Source organism: Austrofundulus limnaeus, unplaced genomic scaffold, assembly GCF_001266775.1.
Source record: "Austrofundulus limnaeus strain Quisiro unplaced genomic scaffold, Austrofundulus_limnaeus-1.0 Scaffold78, whole genome shotgun sequence".
Classification (NCBI taxonomy): domain Eukaryota; kingdom Metazoa; phylum Chordata; class Actinopteri; order Cyprinodontiformes; family Rivulidae; genus Austrofundulus; species Austrofundulus limnaeus.
In genome coordinates this window covers 1,540,980-1,557,499 of record NW_013952480.1, presented here as the reverse complement: position 1 = coordinate 1,557,499, position 16,520 = coordinate 1,540,980, and the positions used below count along the sequence as shown (strand labels likewise).

General features: G+C 39.7%; 2 protein-coding genes across 4 annotated transcripts; one reads left to right on the top strand and one right to left on the bottom strand.

Moving 5' to 3' along the window:
• Positions 1 to 3,907: 3,907 nt before the first annotated feature.
• Positions 3,908 to 7,796, bottom strand: fam221a (family with sequence similarity 221 member A). The gene is made up of 7 exons (XM_014011186.1): positions 7,667 to 7,796; positions 7,310 to 7,483; positions 7,044 to 7,234; positions 6,889 to 6,962; positions 6,686 to 6,818; positions 5,847 to 5,893; positions 3,908 to 3,983 (listed from the first exon to the last, which is right to left on the bottom strand). The coding sequence occupies exons 1-7, from the start codon at positions 7,729 to 7,731 to the stop codon at positions 3,981 to 3,983; spliced, it is 687 nt and encodes a 228-aa protein (XP_013866640.1). The 5' UTR covers positions 7,732 to 7,796; the 3' UTR covers positions 3,908 to 3,980.
• Positions 7,797 to 11,178: 3,382 nt separating this feature from the next.
• On the top strand, positions 11,179 to 16,375 carry ccdc126 (coiled-coil domain containing 126). 3 transcript variants are annotated; one of them, XM_014011245.1, is made up of 3 exons: positions 11,179 to 11,517; positions 14,093 to 14,530; positions 15,593 to 16,375. In XM_014011245.1, the coding sequence occupies exons 2-3, from the start codon at positions 14,290 to 14,292 to the stop codon at positions 15,820 to 15,822; spliced, it is 471 nt and encodes a 156-aa protein (XP_013866699.1). In that variant the 5' UTR covers positions 11,179 to 11,517; positions 14,093 to 14,289; the 3' UTR covers positions 15,823 to 16,375. The 3 variants fall into 3 exon arrangements, with proteins under 3 accessions (XP_013866699.1, XP_013866698.1, XP_013866697.1); XM_014011244.1 differs by having other exon boundaries at positions 14,090 to 14,530; XM_014011243.1 differs by having other exon boundaries at positions 13,950 to 14,530.
• The last annotated feature ends 145 nt before the right edge of the window (positions 16,376 to 16,520 follow it).

Below are 16,520 nucleotides of genomic sequence, written 5' to 3'. Positions count from 1 at the left end.
ATTTTAGATTTTGGCATTATTTGCTTTCAACACATTTTCATGCACGGATAAGCTTGTATTTTCCTCGGTGAACTTCTACAAGAAAAAAGGTCTGCCCCTTACAGAGCTGTACCATGTCCACAAATTGTTTTTCTTTTGTTATTTTCRACAATAATTGACATCACTTGTAAGCAATTATAAAAACCACACAACAGCCACAAAGAAGACCAGCTTGTCTCCACTTTCAGCTCGGAGAAAGTACAGCAAGAACTCCTTAGAAAAGGCAGAAGAAAGAACATCCTTTCTTTAATTAAACACTCACTGGTACACGAGTTAAATTATCCAATCTCTGTATTGATTTAATCTGTCTTCACCTTCTTTCTAAGTGTTCCTCACTGTCTCTTCTCATTTGTGTGAGCATGTTTTTCTTTTCTCTCCCTCCCCGAACTCTATGTGTTTGGAAATGTGTCTCATCTGCTTCTGGGGTGCTGGCAGCTCAAATGCCACGTCAAGACCAAGATGATCCAAGCTGTTCTGATGGACAGATAAGTTGAGGGTCTTGACAGCTCAGACTGGCTCAGGTGTGCAGGTCAGAGTCCTGATGAAAGTTATCACGTCAATGGAGCCGAAACTTTGGTGCAAACGTGTCTGTTGACCCACGTCAAGCCACTGGTATTCTTGTTGCGTCACTGCTCCCCCTAAAGTCCTTTTAAACTGTTTTATKTTATCTACATCTTTATGTAAAACAGCAAAAAAATTATGAAAGAACATTAGATTTTTATTTAAATTATATATAGGGAAGTTGTTGCATTTAAACAGTACATGACAAAAGGCACATAAATTACAAACATGTCTATTGAAAGCACTTTAGAAACCTCTTTTCCTCCCATCCATTTAGCACCCTATAGCTCTTTCCTGCAAATATGATAACTACTCACACACCCAGGTTGAATGTATTACCAGCTCATCATGCTGAAGGCAGGCGTCATGAACAAGAAGCCTGATAATGGAGGGCAGCTGCTTGCTTTAGGATGTCCAACTAATGCACGAGAAAATACGAGAAAGTGTTTGAAAGGGCCGACTCTTCAAACTGACATGTCTGTCTGCTGTTCCTGTAAACTGAAGACATTTCCACATTTCACGTTATTATTAAGCAGCTGGTAAAAAGTGTATGTAATAAATGTAATAAATGACTTTATGTACACACAGACAACACTGTTTTAATCTGAAGCAAACAATGGGAAAAATCTAGATATTTATGATAAAAAAACATGTAAAAAAATACCTGAAAGGAGGTTTAATTAAGTGAATAAAATAGTCAGAGATGAATTTTAAAAAGTCTAATAAAACTGTTTTTTACAAAAGCAGGTTTTAGCGAATATTTCTTGTAATAATGCAGGGATGTTTTTATTACTTGCTAAAAAATTGAGGAAAATATATGCAATAACATACAAACCTCCAATTATTTTAATTATAAAGATACTCTGGTGGTTTGAAGTTTCCACAGACTAGCTTCTCAGTTTTGCTTTATCACATTAGACATCATCTAATAATAAGAAAAAGTAATCTATTGTATATTACTAATAAGTATACGTATCTAATTTCCCCTCTGGTGATTAATAAAGTTGACTATCTATTATTTCATGTTTTCTAAGCTGTTCTGTAGGGGACAGTTGAGATCCTTTGATGTGAGGTTTTTTGTAAAGATTACAAACAATAAACATCTTACCTGCTCTCTGAGGCTATCCTCAGTTTGGAGAAAAAAATCTAATTCTGAGTGAATGAGGAAACGCTTAAAACAAGCAGGGCCGATACCAAAGTGGCCTTGTTTTAGGTTAGTATCTCACTGGGCAGTGAATGTTAGAGACTAATTAGTGGCTCAAAATTGTGAGGAAATTGCAAAAATAAAAATTCTGCTGCATTGAACTCTGCGTTTGTGACCAAGCAATCTTGTTTTGGGCAGACAGTTTTTAAAAATCATGGCCACTTTTTGTGTGTGTGGCTTGAAAATATGGCTGCACTGGTAACTGAGAGGCCGGTGCCGGGAAAGGAGACAGAGTGTACTTATGTGTTAGCATTAGAGAGGCTGGTGACTGGCATGCCTAGGCTGGTCACCCACTGGATTGCCTGCTCCCTCTGCTGTCCATTACCATGGATAGATTGGCTTTAACATTTGGAGAATGGCTAACATCTAGCATACCTATTTGCAATGTTAAAGCCAGTCTATCCAATGCTAAACTCAACCTATCAATACTAAACCCAGTCTGTCCAATACTAAACCCAACCTATCCAATGCTAAACACAGTCTGTCCAATGCTAAACCCAACCTATCCAATGCTAAACACAGTCTGTCCAATGCTAAACCCAGTCTATCTAATGCTAAACCCAGTCTAGCTAATGCTAAACCCAGTCTGTCCAATGCTAAACCCAGTCTGTCCAATGCTAAATCCAACCTATCCAATGCTAAACTCAAGCTATCAATGCTAAACCCAACCTATCTAATGCTAAACCCAGTCTGTCCAATGCTAAACCCAGTCTGTCCAATGCTAAACCCAGTCTATCCAATACCCAGTCTGTCCAATGCTAAACCCAACCTATCCAATGCTAAACACAGTCTGTCCAATGCTAAACCCAGTCTGTCCAATGCTAAACCCAGTCAATCCAATACCCAGTCTGTCCAATGCTAAACCCAACCTATCCAATGCTAAACCCAGTCTGTCTAATGCTAAACCCAGTCTGTCCAATGTTAAACCCAACCCATCCAATGCTAAACCCAATCTGTCCAATACTAAACCCAGTCTATCCAATGCATTTCCATGCCAACAGACAGCAGAAGGAGCAGGGAATCCAATAGGTGACCAGCCTAGGCATGCTAGTCACTAGCATTTCCAATGCTAACATACAGTATGAGTAGTCTCCTCCTTTACCAGCACCGGCCTGTCAATTACCAGTGCCTATCAATAATCAGATCAGTAGCTGGCTTTGGAATAGATATAGCCTTGTGCTACAAGGACAAAGCAACCACTGGGTGCACAATAATTTTGGCCCTAATACCATAATTTATGAAAACCTGTATTCTAGACCTTGCACAATATTTTGTTTCCCACCTCTACCCACATTGTACCACCCAATTGGTTTGGTCGATCAGTTTACTTCTCAACTTTGCACAATATTTATCCCCTGTTTCTTTCAGCATCTTGGAAATTCAGTTGTATGTATTTCCTCTTGGTGAGATGTGAATGTGTGTGATTTCTTTTTAAGTGATTTGTCAGAACGCTGAGTCTTTTTTTCTCCCTTCCCCTCTGTCTGGGGAGAAATTAGGTGAAGTTGTTTCCAGTTAAGTTGGTGTTTACGTACCATATCTGCCACAGGGGTAATTAAATGTCTTCATGTGCTCTAATTGCCAATTTATTTCTCTGTGTTTGAGTCTTGATTTATCGAGTCAAAGATGTCAATCAAGAGGGGCGGGGGTTTCCATGGGGATAAGGCAAATGTAGAAGGTATTCTCATCAACAACTGCCCAAAATAAATTACCTGTTGCCTCTTTTGCAGAGTTGCTATGGAGAGGCAATTACCATAAATTGTAATTGTGCCCGACTGATGTGTTTATGACTTTACCTCTTAATTTAATTGGGTTTTTCCACTCTTCCCCCATCACTTGCATCGAGTGYCTGGAGTGTCAGTTTTCAGATGTGCTTCAGGGACCCAGGTGCATCCCTGCTCTCCTTCAGGCGAGGCCCCTCTTTTTCTCCCTCCGGACCACCTGCTCAGCTCCACGACACACTTCACAGTCTCCCCACGGTAGAGCAAACACAACAACCCAGGTAAGTTAAGGTGCAGTGGCCAGCACCAGCATGCACACTGATTCAGGCTGAGTCTTCATCCTTGCAGTGCGGGAACATCTGCGTGGGCGTAAATCCTCATTTAGGGCCTTGTTAATTGTGTTGAAGATGTTGGAAAACTGGGCCACCAGTGGAGGGAACGAGATCCTCAATCTCCATTCACTGCACGGGGAATAGAAATCAGCTCGCATCACCGCTGATCTGCCGTGAGGAATGGGATTAATCAATCGAAGACAGTACATCTAGCTTCAAATTAATAGCCGCGCTCGTCACCAAACGCGTAGCTCTATGTTTCTGGTGTTATTTTAGTGACAGGCTGAGTGGGTGGCATTCTTACAATGAGAAAACATCAATCAAACAAACCTTATTTTGTTTATTAAAGTCTTTTTAGAATTTATACAGCATTTACAGAAAATATGACATATTTTTCAAAAACACTGCAACAAATAAGGCAATGTTTGACCAAGTCATTCAATACATGTACTGTTTAATTTGAAGTTCACCTCATCATGCTTTACTCTAATATTTTAGTAGACAGAAAGGTTTGTGGTTGACTAAACAGCTGTCTAATTCATCACCTCACTTCCACTGTGCTTGACAGGTGTTTGTGGTGGTATGCTGTGCATTAAGGTCAAACATCTCAACTTTGGTCCCATCTGAGTTCAGCTCYTGCTTTTCCAGAGCTGCTCACACTGAAACGTTTGTTTGCTCCTTTCCCTCTTGATACCCATGGAACCAACAAGGTTAGTTTCATTTAATTAATACCAACATGGTGGGACCTGTTGTGTGCTTTTGTCCATGTAACCCTTCTCTTTCTCAACACTCACAAGTGCAGCATCATACATACTCATGCCAAGTCTGGTTCGTCCTTGTGTGCCTCCTTTTTATCTCCTGTTTATGCATCTTTCAAAGATATAAAATGACAAATTGCTTCACAATAAAGGCAAGAAAAATGTTCGTATCAAATGCTTAAAAAGTACAAGTAAAGCAGAGAAGAACAGCTAGCTGAAAGCCTGTTTGTAAAAGAAAGTCTTTAAATGTTTTTTGAAACCATCAATAGAATCAACTGGGGCAGAGCATTCCAAAGTTGGGGCATAAAAAAAAATCTCCACATGATTTGAAAAGTGTGTGGGGTACCACCAACAACCTCTGACCTTATGACCTCAACCTGCGAGATGGTGAATGGAGTTGTGTTAAACCAGAGATGTAAGACATCGTGTTCACGTAAAGCTCTAAATGTTAAAACTAGAATTTTAAAATGAACTGGGAGCTCAAACAGGTGTGATGTGAGCTTGTTTGTTAATGTGGGTTAACAACCTCTCAGCCAAATTCTGAATGAACTAAAGACGGTCCAGCTTTTTATTTAAACAATTAGCTGTTGCTGTAGTTCAACTGAGAAAAAAATAAAAGCATGAATRATCATTTCAAGTTCAGCTTTTGACATGAAGCTTTTCAGTTTCCAGTCTTGCAGACATTGCAGAATCAAAAATGACAGCCGGATTTCTGAGGCTGGACTAAACWGATGGACCTAGGGCACCAATAARCTSATTTGGGAAGCCTTATTTTCCAGCACAATTATCAGTTCAGTTGCAAGCAATTGCCATCTAGCCACTGTTTAATGCCAGCCAAACATTTTGTTAAGAAACTCACTTTCTTTGAATGAGCCATAGAGCTAAATATCATCAGCATAGAGCTGCACATTTATTGACAAGTTTTGCTTCCTTGTCAGCCTCTTTGCTTTGCTTATTATAATTCATTTTTTACTCAAGTTCGGCCAGGTTGTGTTTTTTGATTCAACCATCTTTAAACCGTGACGTTATCACGACAACAAAGACATCCATAGTTTTTTTCAGGAATTTCGGATTTTCCAGGTTAAACCAAACAACATATGATTTTATTTGATGTGCCAAAGTTTAATCTTCCAACAGCTGAAAATCTGAGCCCTGAGAAGAATGTTACGTTTCACTGTCGGTTTGTTTTTTTACACACAACAGATCCAGATGCCTTGGTAGATGAGTGGCTCACCGTCGATGCGGAGTGTCTCTGCGAGCAGCCTTCGTCTCTGTCTTTATCTGAAAACGATATCGCAGCGGTTATGGGAATCAGATGTGACAGAAGCTGGTGTTTCTGTCACAGATAGGAGCGTTTTTAGAATGAACATAATGTCACGTCTCTACCTAAAGGCTTATTTTTAAACRAATACATTTAGATGCGGTCACGTGAATCATATTTTCTCAAATCTATCATAACTAAACTCAAAGAAAATATGGTTTTGATTGTAGATAAAACTGTTTATTGAGTGATAACTGAATGATTGAAATGAATGAGAATAGACAGATAAAAAAAATACCATGAAGTAAATGTTTGCTAAATTCATGGTTTGGGCTTAAAAGAGTGACATATTGCTTTTAAAAACTAAGAAATCCTTATTTATTGGACAAATTCTTCACTCCATTTGTTTTTTATTTTTTTAGTGTTCTTGCAGTTCTGTTACAGACTGTCAGAGAAATGTATCCACACACTTTTGACCTGCACACATCACAGCTCTGCAGGCACCGCTCTGAAACTGCATCTGTGCTGCCCTCMCAAGCCTCTCGCAGGAACTTTCCTCAGCTCTAATGGAAACTCGCCTGCGCTCTCACAGTCTGATGCAAGCTGTGTCACCAGAAACACTGACTCCGTGAATCTGAGAAGACGCTCTGAAAGCGCAGACATTCCTGCACGAAGCTGATGCTTTTCTTCCACAAGACTAGAAGTGCGTGAACTGCTWCGGACTTCACGCTGGATAATTCTCGTAAACAGAGCGAACATAAAAAAGTTTGAAAATAAATGAATATATAGGATAGTTTAAAAAACTCTTTAACCTGAGCAAGTAGCTTCCAAAGCAAGGTAACCATCCATCAAAGAGCTGAAGCTTGTCAATCCTCCCATGGCGGCGTACGGAACATCTCTGCCAACAGCCTGACCTCTTGCCTCCCGCTCTGCTTTTGTCTCCACCTGTTAAGTACAAAACAAATATTTTAAGCACTAAATAATGCCCCATGTGTTTGATGTTTTCAATACTAACCAAGGTTYGGTGCACAGAACATGGCTGGCCACAACCACAAGTGTAGGGACTCTGGAACCCAGAACAGTTATTGCCTAAAAAAATAGGAAACAGGTATCACGTTTGGGTGCAGCACACGATTGCATCGAACACTTGACGACTAAAATGAGACTTACACTTGTTGCACACGTGATCCGGGGCTTCATTGTGATCCTGGGGTAAGTGTTTACACCTGCAACGCACAGGGTTTGATCCAAGTCGTGGAACGTACTGGAAAGCAGAGCAGCGGCATCCCCCGATCCGGCACGGTAGAGCGAGGGGTCTCTTAGAGGGAACAAGATCCCACTCTGTCTTGTGCTGCTTGTACCTGGTTGGTAATAAATCACCTGTTTAATGTTTTCGTCTGTGAGGATGTTTGACTTTGTGTGTTGTGAAGTCTTACCTGTGAGCGCAGAAGCACGGGGTCTCAGGGCCAATCTGTTTGCAGTCCACACCCCCKGGCACACCAAAGCTCACATACAGCCTGTTTTTCATACGCTGAGGAAGAACTTTTCTCTTGTACTCTTCGTATTGCTCCGGAGTTAGCAGTTTTCCACCATCATCATCACCCACAATCCTTTAAAAAAAGGACCAAGATTGTAACATCATCATCACCATCATCATCATCTATAGTACATCTATTGCMCTTGTTTTAAAACAAGGCCTGTTTAGGCCTGTTTTAAAAAGCGACGCCTCATTAAGTGATTTTGTCCCAAATAAGCAATAAACACAATAACTTTGTTTCAAACTGCGGACATACCTTGTGTACTCCCAGTAGTCATTCACTGCTTTTAAAGCAGACTGATCCAGACCTACTGAATCCATGGTCTGTGTGCGTTTTCCAGCCTAATGYAAAACTCCTGTTTACCACCAGAGCTACGGTTGCTATAGAGACGATTATAGACGGCCATCTAGTGGACATGAAATTAACTGCACACAATAAATTGTAATAATAAAAATATATAACCCTCGTGTTGGGAGCATGCACCTGCAGAAGAAGCAGATCTAAATGACTGCATAAACAAACAAATAAGAAATGTTGTAAATAGCTACAAGAAAGTTTATTTCATGTTTGAATTTTATTTTCTTGTGTTTATGAGTTTCTAGTTGCCTATTTTACTCATGTTTTCCTTGTAAATTACAGCACACAGACTCATTATTTTCCATAGCCTTTGAAAACAAGCTTAATTAGTGATTGTCCTCTGGATTTAAGTTAACAGGCTTAACATCTAATATGCCAGTATTATTACCTCCCTTATAATACAGAATAAATCGGCTTTAACAACAGATTTATACTTCAGCTGATTTTGGAGGTTTTATCACATTGTTAAAGTTACAATAATGTAGGGGTCACCTCGAGTCAAATTATCAAGGAACTATCTTGGACTCTCAGTCCTCTGATGGGCCTTCGACTGGACAAAAACTCTGTTCCRCTTAGAAMTGTMTTTAGGCCACCCAAGGCCACTTTCCTTCTAAATCAGATAAAAACAGAAGAATCTTCTCTTATTTGATTTAGTGTTCTCTTAACTGAAAGTATTACGCATTTTGATAATCAGAGAATGTTTATCAAAGTTACAGGAGAAGAGAGGACAGATCTCTTTTCTCCCTCAGTATGATTTCAGCTGTGTATGGTTTTTCTGTGGAAAAATTCTTATTTAACTAAAATAATCTTTATGGTTTAAGTTGATAAAATATCAATGTTTTACTTGTCTGAATCATATTTGCAAATGTTTTGAACTTGAAGCAATTCATTTTTCTTTCAGTTATGTTTTAAATAAGTGCTCATCAGCAGCAATAATCTTTGTTTTGTTTCAGGAGGCACAGCGAGTTCTGAAAATAACACTTTCCTTGATAATTTCTTTTTCTAATCTAACCTTCTGGAGGGCGGACCAYAGATTCTCTAAGCTTTTAGGAACTAACAGTTTCCGCCCGTCTAGTCAGAGAAAAGAAAGAGAGTGAAAAAAGGGTGACTGACCACCGTCAGTCACTGTGACAGCTAGATTCTCTCAGGGGAATCAAAAGCTGAAAACTGTGTCAGKTTTGGCCCCTTCACGCCAACGGGGAAACCTCACAGTGTGGAAAACAACGCCTGGTTTATCCACCTTCAGAAACTCTCCAGATGGAAGTTTTATTTAAAACCTGGGTTCCATTCGAGGCCTTGTCTTCTGGTTACGGCTGACGTGGACGCTAAACGAGTCAAAGAGCACGCCTTGGGGTCCCCTGTTCGACGGTCTAAAGACAGATTCTCCAGCAGAGCCCTCATCTACCTGGCAGGTGACAGAACATCATCTCAAGGTAAAAGCTGGCTGTGTGTGACGTCGAGGTCTGACCAAAGCTGAGCACAGAACGCTTCGCCCTTCTGGTTAAAACCCACATTATTTAAGATAAAGAGTAGAAAAGCTAACACCTTTCTTCAACCCTTTTCTTAACTTTGCCCTTGCCAACCCTAAGATAAACAGCCTCAAATGTCTGGTGTTTGACATCTAATCTGACGTTTGTGTTTCTATTTAAGTGTGCTTAACAGTTAAGAAGTTAAAAGCTTGTTATTGTTGGTCCCAAAACTTTATTGGAAATTAATTGTTCACAATCAGGTGTACTCTATAGTCAATTTTGTATGATTTGTAAAATAAATGATCGCATATCATGGTTCAAATCAACATTCACTGACTGAGAGTTACTTTTTGTGTCCATTCATTTTTGCACTAAAGAAATGTTTATCCAAAATAAAAGAGATCCTTGCTAATTAAATTACTCTTATAACCTTGTTATAAGAAGTGTAAGATAAACCCTTACAATAATACACAAAATATTTTGTTAATGTTAATCTTTAGCTATGGCTTTGGTAATTTTAGTTAGCTTTTCTCATTTTAAGTTTTAGCTACTTTTCTGCTTATGCTTGAAGACTATTTTTGTTTAAAAAAAATTTCGAGAAAAGGGGCAGATATAAATCCTTTCTTCTTCTGCTACCTTTCATTTATGACTAAACTAAACTTATTTAACTTTTGAACTATTATTGGGCCTACATTTTAGCCACTGTTTTTCTAAATGTATTTTGTCCCTTGTGTTTAGCAAATTTTAGATTATAAGTTCTGTTTAGCAACAATTAGGTTTTAGCTACCTTTCTGCTCATTTACCTTTTTTTGCGACTGTATTACTGGGCCTAGATTAGCCATTGTTTTTTCTTATTTCAACCCCAGTTCAGTTAATTTTAGATTCTAGGTTGTTTTTAGCAATGTTTAGGCTTTAGCTTCTGTTTTGCTGATTTTAACTTGTTGCTGTTCTGTGGGAATTTGATTTCAGCTAATTTTACCTTTTAGCTGCTCATTTAGATTTTACCCAGTGTTTTGCTAATATAAGGTTTTAGCATTGAATTGCTATTGTTTAGGTGGATTTAGCTTTTAGCAACATTTTGGCTGATTTAACGTCTCATTAGTCCAGGGGTGCCCAAACATTTTCTTTAAGAGGGCCAAATTAAAATCAATCTGAGGGCTGAGGGCCAAATGCATATAATACATGAAATGCAAATACTTCTTAAGTAAAGTTGATTTATTTTTTATGATTAAGCTAGCAGCCAGTGTGATGGCCCACATTTATTTTTATTTTATTTTTTGCTTTTTCAGCCCATGGATGTGGAGAATATCTGATGTACAGTATGCTCAGGCATTAATGGCTCATGGAACTTTTCATAAATTAAAATTTGAGTATTTTTGGTCTTATAAAGCATGCAAATCTAGATGTGTGCTTAAATCTAATCTTAATATTTATTGTAGTTACTTCTATTTTATGTTGAATCTTGAGTTAAATCTACTGCATTATACTGTATTTTATATAGCTGGATCAATGGTTGAAAAGATTAAGTGGAAATAAGGTGTTTCTACATTAGACAGGAGATTACAACCTATTAGCCAAGACAACTGCTGGTGGGCCAAATCAAATGGCTTGGCGGGCCAATTTTGGCCCACGGACCCCAGTTTGGGCACCTCTGCATTAGTCTGATAATTATAGATAGGCCTACTGGTTTTCACACAGGTTTTTCCTGCTGTAGTTTTGGTTTCTTTTACTGTTCTGCTCATATTAGTTTGTGCTCTGATAGTTTCAGCTTTTGCATCAGGTATTTGTCTAATTAAATCAATTTCATTCAATTAATTTTAACCTTTTAAGTTAACCTATCAGTACGGTGGCCCAGAGGTGTCTTGTGTCATACTGTATCAGCGTTTTGAAAAATATAACTACATTTACCATGATGCAACAGTGTGAACGCAGGCTGAAGACGTCTGTCGTCTGAACCATGACATTAGTTGGACAGTTGCATGCTTACAAGTGCGGCTGCTCAGTTTGTGAAACAGTTGTTACTGTACCGAAGTAATAGGAGTCAGAAACATAACCAGGACGAGGGGATTTGTGGATATGTCGAATATAAATTAGCATATTGTCTTTTTATTATTATTATTATTATCAGGCGAACGGAACTGCGATCAACCCAAGACGTTTTTTCACCGCAGGAGAAGCAAAAACAGCCCCGGGGCGGTGAAAGCAGCTGCCAGCAACGATGTCCGCCGAGGCTCGGCCAGCTTCCCTGCGCAGTCTGCTCATGTCTTTCCGTGTCCTAAGGTATCCTCCTGGAACACACGGGCTGTACTGTTTAACTATGAACTGCCTTTATTCATTCGCTGATGATACTTTTTGTTTACCGTGTGGTTGGAGAGCTAACAGCTAGCTAACAAGATGTGCATTTTTTGTTTGTTTTTGTTGCTTTAAACTCAGCTGTAGCGAAGCCTCAGCGATACTTATCTGTAAAAAATGGCTTTTTAGTAGAAAAAGCATCCAAAGTACTTAATTTTTCACTTTAATATTTAATGACTTTCCTCATTAGGTTGCCCTGTGCAGTTTTGACATTGTGTAAACGTTAATCTAGGCAGTTCAAAACAAATGTGTCAATATTTTGTTAATAGAGTGACATTTCCTGCCCTAGTTTTCTCAGAGCTAAATAAATTTAATGATTATTCAAGTCTTTATGGGCAGCAGTAAAACTACACCTGACAGCTGTTTATGGACAATATTTAACTTGTGGGTKAACTAATCCTGCTGATGTGGTGTGCCTTATCTCAGTCTTTGGGCAAGTACACACACTTATTTTTAAATAGCTCTCCGAACAAGTCAGGTTACACAACTGAAGTATTAAAATAAACACAAGGAAAAATCTGATGGCAAGCTGTATTTGACCGTGTTCTCAGCTTCGTAACCTCTGCATCAGTAGAGGAGAGGGACGCTCTCACCACCCTCAGCAAGGACAAGAACATCATCATCCTCCCAGCAGACAAAGGAAGGTGCACAGTGATTTTGAACCAGAAAGACTACCATGAGAAGGTTATGACACTCCTTAGTGACACGACCACATACGAGCCGCTGAAAAGAGATCCAGGAAGTGGATACAAGAAGAAATTGATAGAGTGCCTGAAAAAGTTAGAGCAGTACAAGGCTATTAACCCCATTCTGTACCACACACWRTACCCAGGTGAGGCCAGTCCTAGTCTGTATGGTTCACCCAAAATTCACAAACAGGATGTACCGGTAARACCTATTGTTAATGATTAACTCTGTCACTTACAATGTTTCCAAATATCTAGCGTCAGTACTTGGTCCATTAGTTGGCATTTCAGATCACATACAGAACACCATGGACTTTGTGGACAAGGTGAGGGATGTCATCATGGAGGCGGATGAAACTATGGTCTACTTTGATGTCACATCACTCTTCACATGCGTTCCTGTTGATAAGGCGGTGGATGTGGTCTGTGCAAGATTAAAATCAGACACCACCCTTAGCAGCAGAACCAGTCTCTTTTGCATGTGACTAAATAGAGCTAATTAAGCCTATTGTTAGGCAGTGGCCCTCTTTTGCATGTGACTAACCTGTTTGTCCAGGCTGAGTTCACCTGAAACTCATCAGACTGAAGAAGTCTCTTGGAGGAGAGACGAAAGGTTTCACTAAAGAAGAACCCATCCAGAGGACCTACTTATTTTTTTCTTTTTGATTTTTTTTTTCTACCAGGATTACTGAGATGCATCAGGACAATCATAACCTCTATTTATCCCCTTTATTTTAGACTGAGGTGAATATAACTAATGTCTAACATTGTYAGGTACCCTGGTAATTGTTTTTTACCATTATGGTTAAATTTAGTTTGGTTTTGAAATGATGGAGCCTGACATGTTGCAGATCAGAGTCTGCTCTGCTGTCACGCTGCTTTCATTAAGCCGTGTTTGCATTTTACTTTTCCCTTCTTCGTCTGTTTCGTTTGCTACAGTTTTGTTTAATTCAGGTCAGAAAAAAAAAAGACCACATTTGCATCCGTTGGGATTATGTTACCTTATCTTTTTCATAATTTATTCCCTCGGTCACTGTCCTCTTTCTGAACCCAGATGGAAGYGGCACTCCCTGGAACCCACGGGAGACTAGGCAGAATGAACTTGATGACAAAGTTCTGAAAGCTGCGAAATGATTCGCTAATTGTGTGCCTGCGGTACTCGCGCCGTCCTATTTGTCTGTTCAGAAACCATTGTGTTGGTGAAACTAGCAAAAAGAACACCATCTGTGACCCTTGCTGCGGTCCGAGCTGTAAAGTGGGTCCCGTGAAATCTAAGCTAGTAATCAGGTCTCTGGACTAAAGGGCTCAGAGGGCTGAAAAGAGCTTTGTCTGAGCTATTTTTTGGGCTGGTTGTACATCCAGACTCTAAGCAGCAAAGAAATGTCTTCAGTAATAACTTAATAACTCACAAAGACACTTTGATGTAGCCTCCAGCTGCTCGCTAATAGGGGTAAATTAAATTTGTGCTGTCTGTTTAAAAACACTGAATTCATTCACTCTTTACTGAAATTCTTAATTCAAAGCACAAGATGATAAATCCCTTAAATATAAACATCGCTGCAGGAATAATTAATTTATGCAGGATGTCTTTCATTTGCAGCTACACAGGAAAACACAATCTTTATGTTTTTATGCTAACTTTGTATTTTGTATCTTTTTGTGTATTGAACATAGGAAAACCTTTGGACTTCCTGTCTGAAAACCCCTTGCTGCCTTGGGGATTTGGTGTTTGACATTTTGCACCTGGTTTCTGCATCATTCTGGTTGCACTTCCTGGCATCTGCCTTTGCTGTACTCATCTTCAYTTCCTCCAGAAGGTGCAGGATGTTCTCCACGTGCCGTGCAGCTGACGCCGAACCCGTTACTCTCAGTGGAAGAACTACAGAAAACTGAACTTCAGGACGCAACGCTCCGCTAGCGCTGCTCGTCAAATCATTGGGTCTTCACGTCTTTCCCTGCTCCACACCGGGCCCCCCCACCCACAACAACCTCCACCGTCTGCACCCCCAGTACCATGCTGGGAGCGCTCTTGCAGCGGAGGAACATGTCTCAGAAGCTGGGCGTGCTGCTGCTGGTGTTCGGCCTGGCGTGGGGACTCATGCTGCTCCGCTACACTGTGCAGCGGCCTCGACATCAAAGCAGCGCCGAGCTGCGCGAGCAGATCCTGGAGCTCAGCCGGCGATACGTCAAGGTCCTGACGGAGGAGAACCAGAATGCACCGGGTGGTCCACAAGGAACCTCCATGGCAGGTTATGGTAAGCAGTTTGAGTAGAGCTGTAGGGCAAGCCACAGATTTGTCTGTTGCAAATCTTCTCTTTCCTGTTCTGTTCCAGTCCTTTAATGCACCAGAAATAAATAGCTAATTCACATTAATAATAGCATGACTTTGATGTACATATTTTTTATTTGGAAGACTCAAAGTTAGAGAATTTTATGGTGTAATAAAGTCACTACCAAAAATAAAAAAACAAATCACTGCTGTTCACTTTAATGTGGTATCTCACTGAGCTGTGACTGCTGGCAACTCAAAATTGTGGGAAATTTGGCAAGAAACTCTCTGCTGCAGTCTCACCGAATTCTGAGTATTTGCAAGTAAGTGATCCGTGCAGGCAGCCAGTGTTTGAAAATCACAGCTTCTTTTCATGTGCACGGTTTGCTGAACTGCATTCTTGGCGGTGCAGTAGCATACAGGAATGGCTCGCCAGCTGCCAAGTGACTTACTTGAATCCATTTTATTATTGTGATCTGTAAGCAGGGGACAAACCTAAACAAAAAGTATTTTAATCATGATTATGAAGCTATACATTACCATTACTACTTTTATAAAAATTAATAGTGATAGTTTTAAAATATAACAGAAACAAAGGTGTTTTTTGCTCTATTATTTTTGCTCTTTTATTGTAAACTGAAAGGTATAGTTTGCTTTTTAGTTGAATGTTCTTGTACTTTTAGCCCTGGGAATATGGTGTAAATATTTAGTTTTTTTATGTTTAATTGTTTTGTTGTATTATCCAAACATTTAAATATATAAAATACTTTTACATACTGTGATAGTAGTTAGGAAAAATCCAAATTAACAGATTGAAACTTTATAAAAATCAGTGGTTGGAATCAGCCCAGCAAACTGTGATTGGTGCGTTTTTGGGTAAAACATTTTCCAGAAGCATAAAATTATATGACGTGTATATATATATATATACCCACCCCAAATCCACCTTCACCACACACACACACACACATACAGTATATACATATCCTATATCTATCCTCTACTTTGTTCATAATTTTCCCAACATCTGTCTGTTTCCAACAAACAGCGGACCTGAAGAGGACTATAGCCGTGTTGCTGGATGACATTCTGACTCGTCTGGTCAAGCTGGAGGGGAAAATTGAACTGGCCGTGAACGCCTCCTCTGCRAACACCTCCCACGCAGCAGGAGGACTCCTCGCCTCTGCTCCCGGAGGTCTGCAGAGAGCCTCAAAGCAGGAGCCACCTGGGATGTCACGCCTTCACCCGCACATCCCCAACAGGCTTCGACCACATTAGTGAGGACTTTTCTTTAGCTCTTTGTTTTGAAGCACATCACACTTTCTCATCACGTCTGACTGATGTAACATCAGCTGAAAGAGAACTAATAGGAGTATTTATGGACTTTCGGAATCCTATGTGTKGGACACGAGGGAGGACTTCTTGCCTGTCATACCCATTATTTTATATTTGCCTTGCAGAATTTATTTTGCTGACATATTTTTTTATTTTTTTTTAAACCATACAACTTTTGAATCTGGTGACTGTTAAATACAGAGCAAAGGCTTACAGTAGCAGCCAAAACGGAATTTATAATGTTTCCTTAAAAAAAAAAAAGTAGCACAAAATGCTCCCCATCCTCATCAAGAATAGCTCGACACTGTAGCAACATATCAAACACGCTGAGCTAAACTGTATGCTGATGATGTTTGAAAATAATGACATTTTAGGATTTTTTTAGGTAGTGATGTTGAGTTAGGTTTAAACAACACGTTAAGCATAAATACACTTTGTAGACAAGATATAATCCAAAGAAAAGGTTTTGCACTTCATAAAAGGCAATATAACTGTGTATGTGCTGGGTTTGTGTGTGTGTGGTTTGTGGAGAAGGATAGGTTGGTGCCCGTTTTCCACTTTAAACCTCTGTGTGTGTGTGTGTGTGTGTGTGTGTGTGTGTGTGTGTGTGTGTGTGTGTGTGTGTGTGTGTGTGTGTGTGT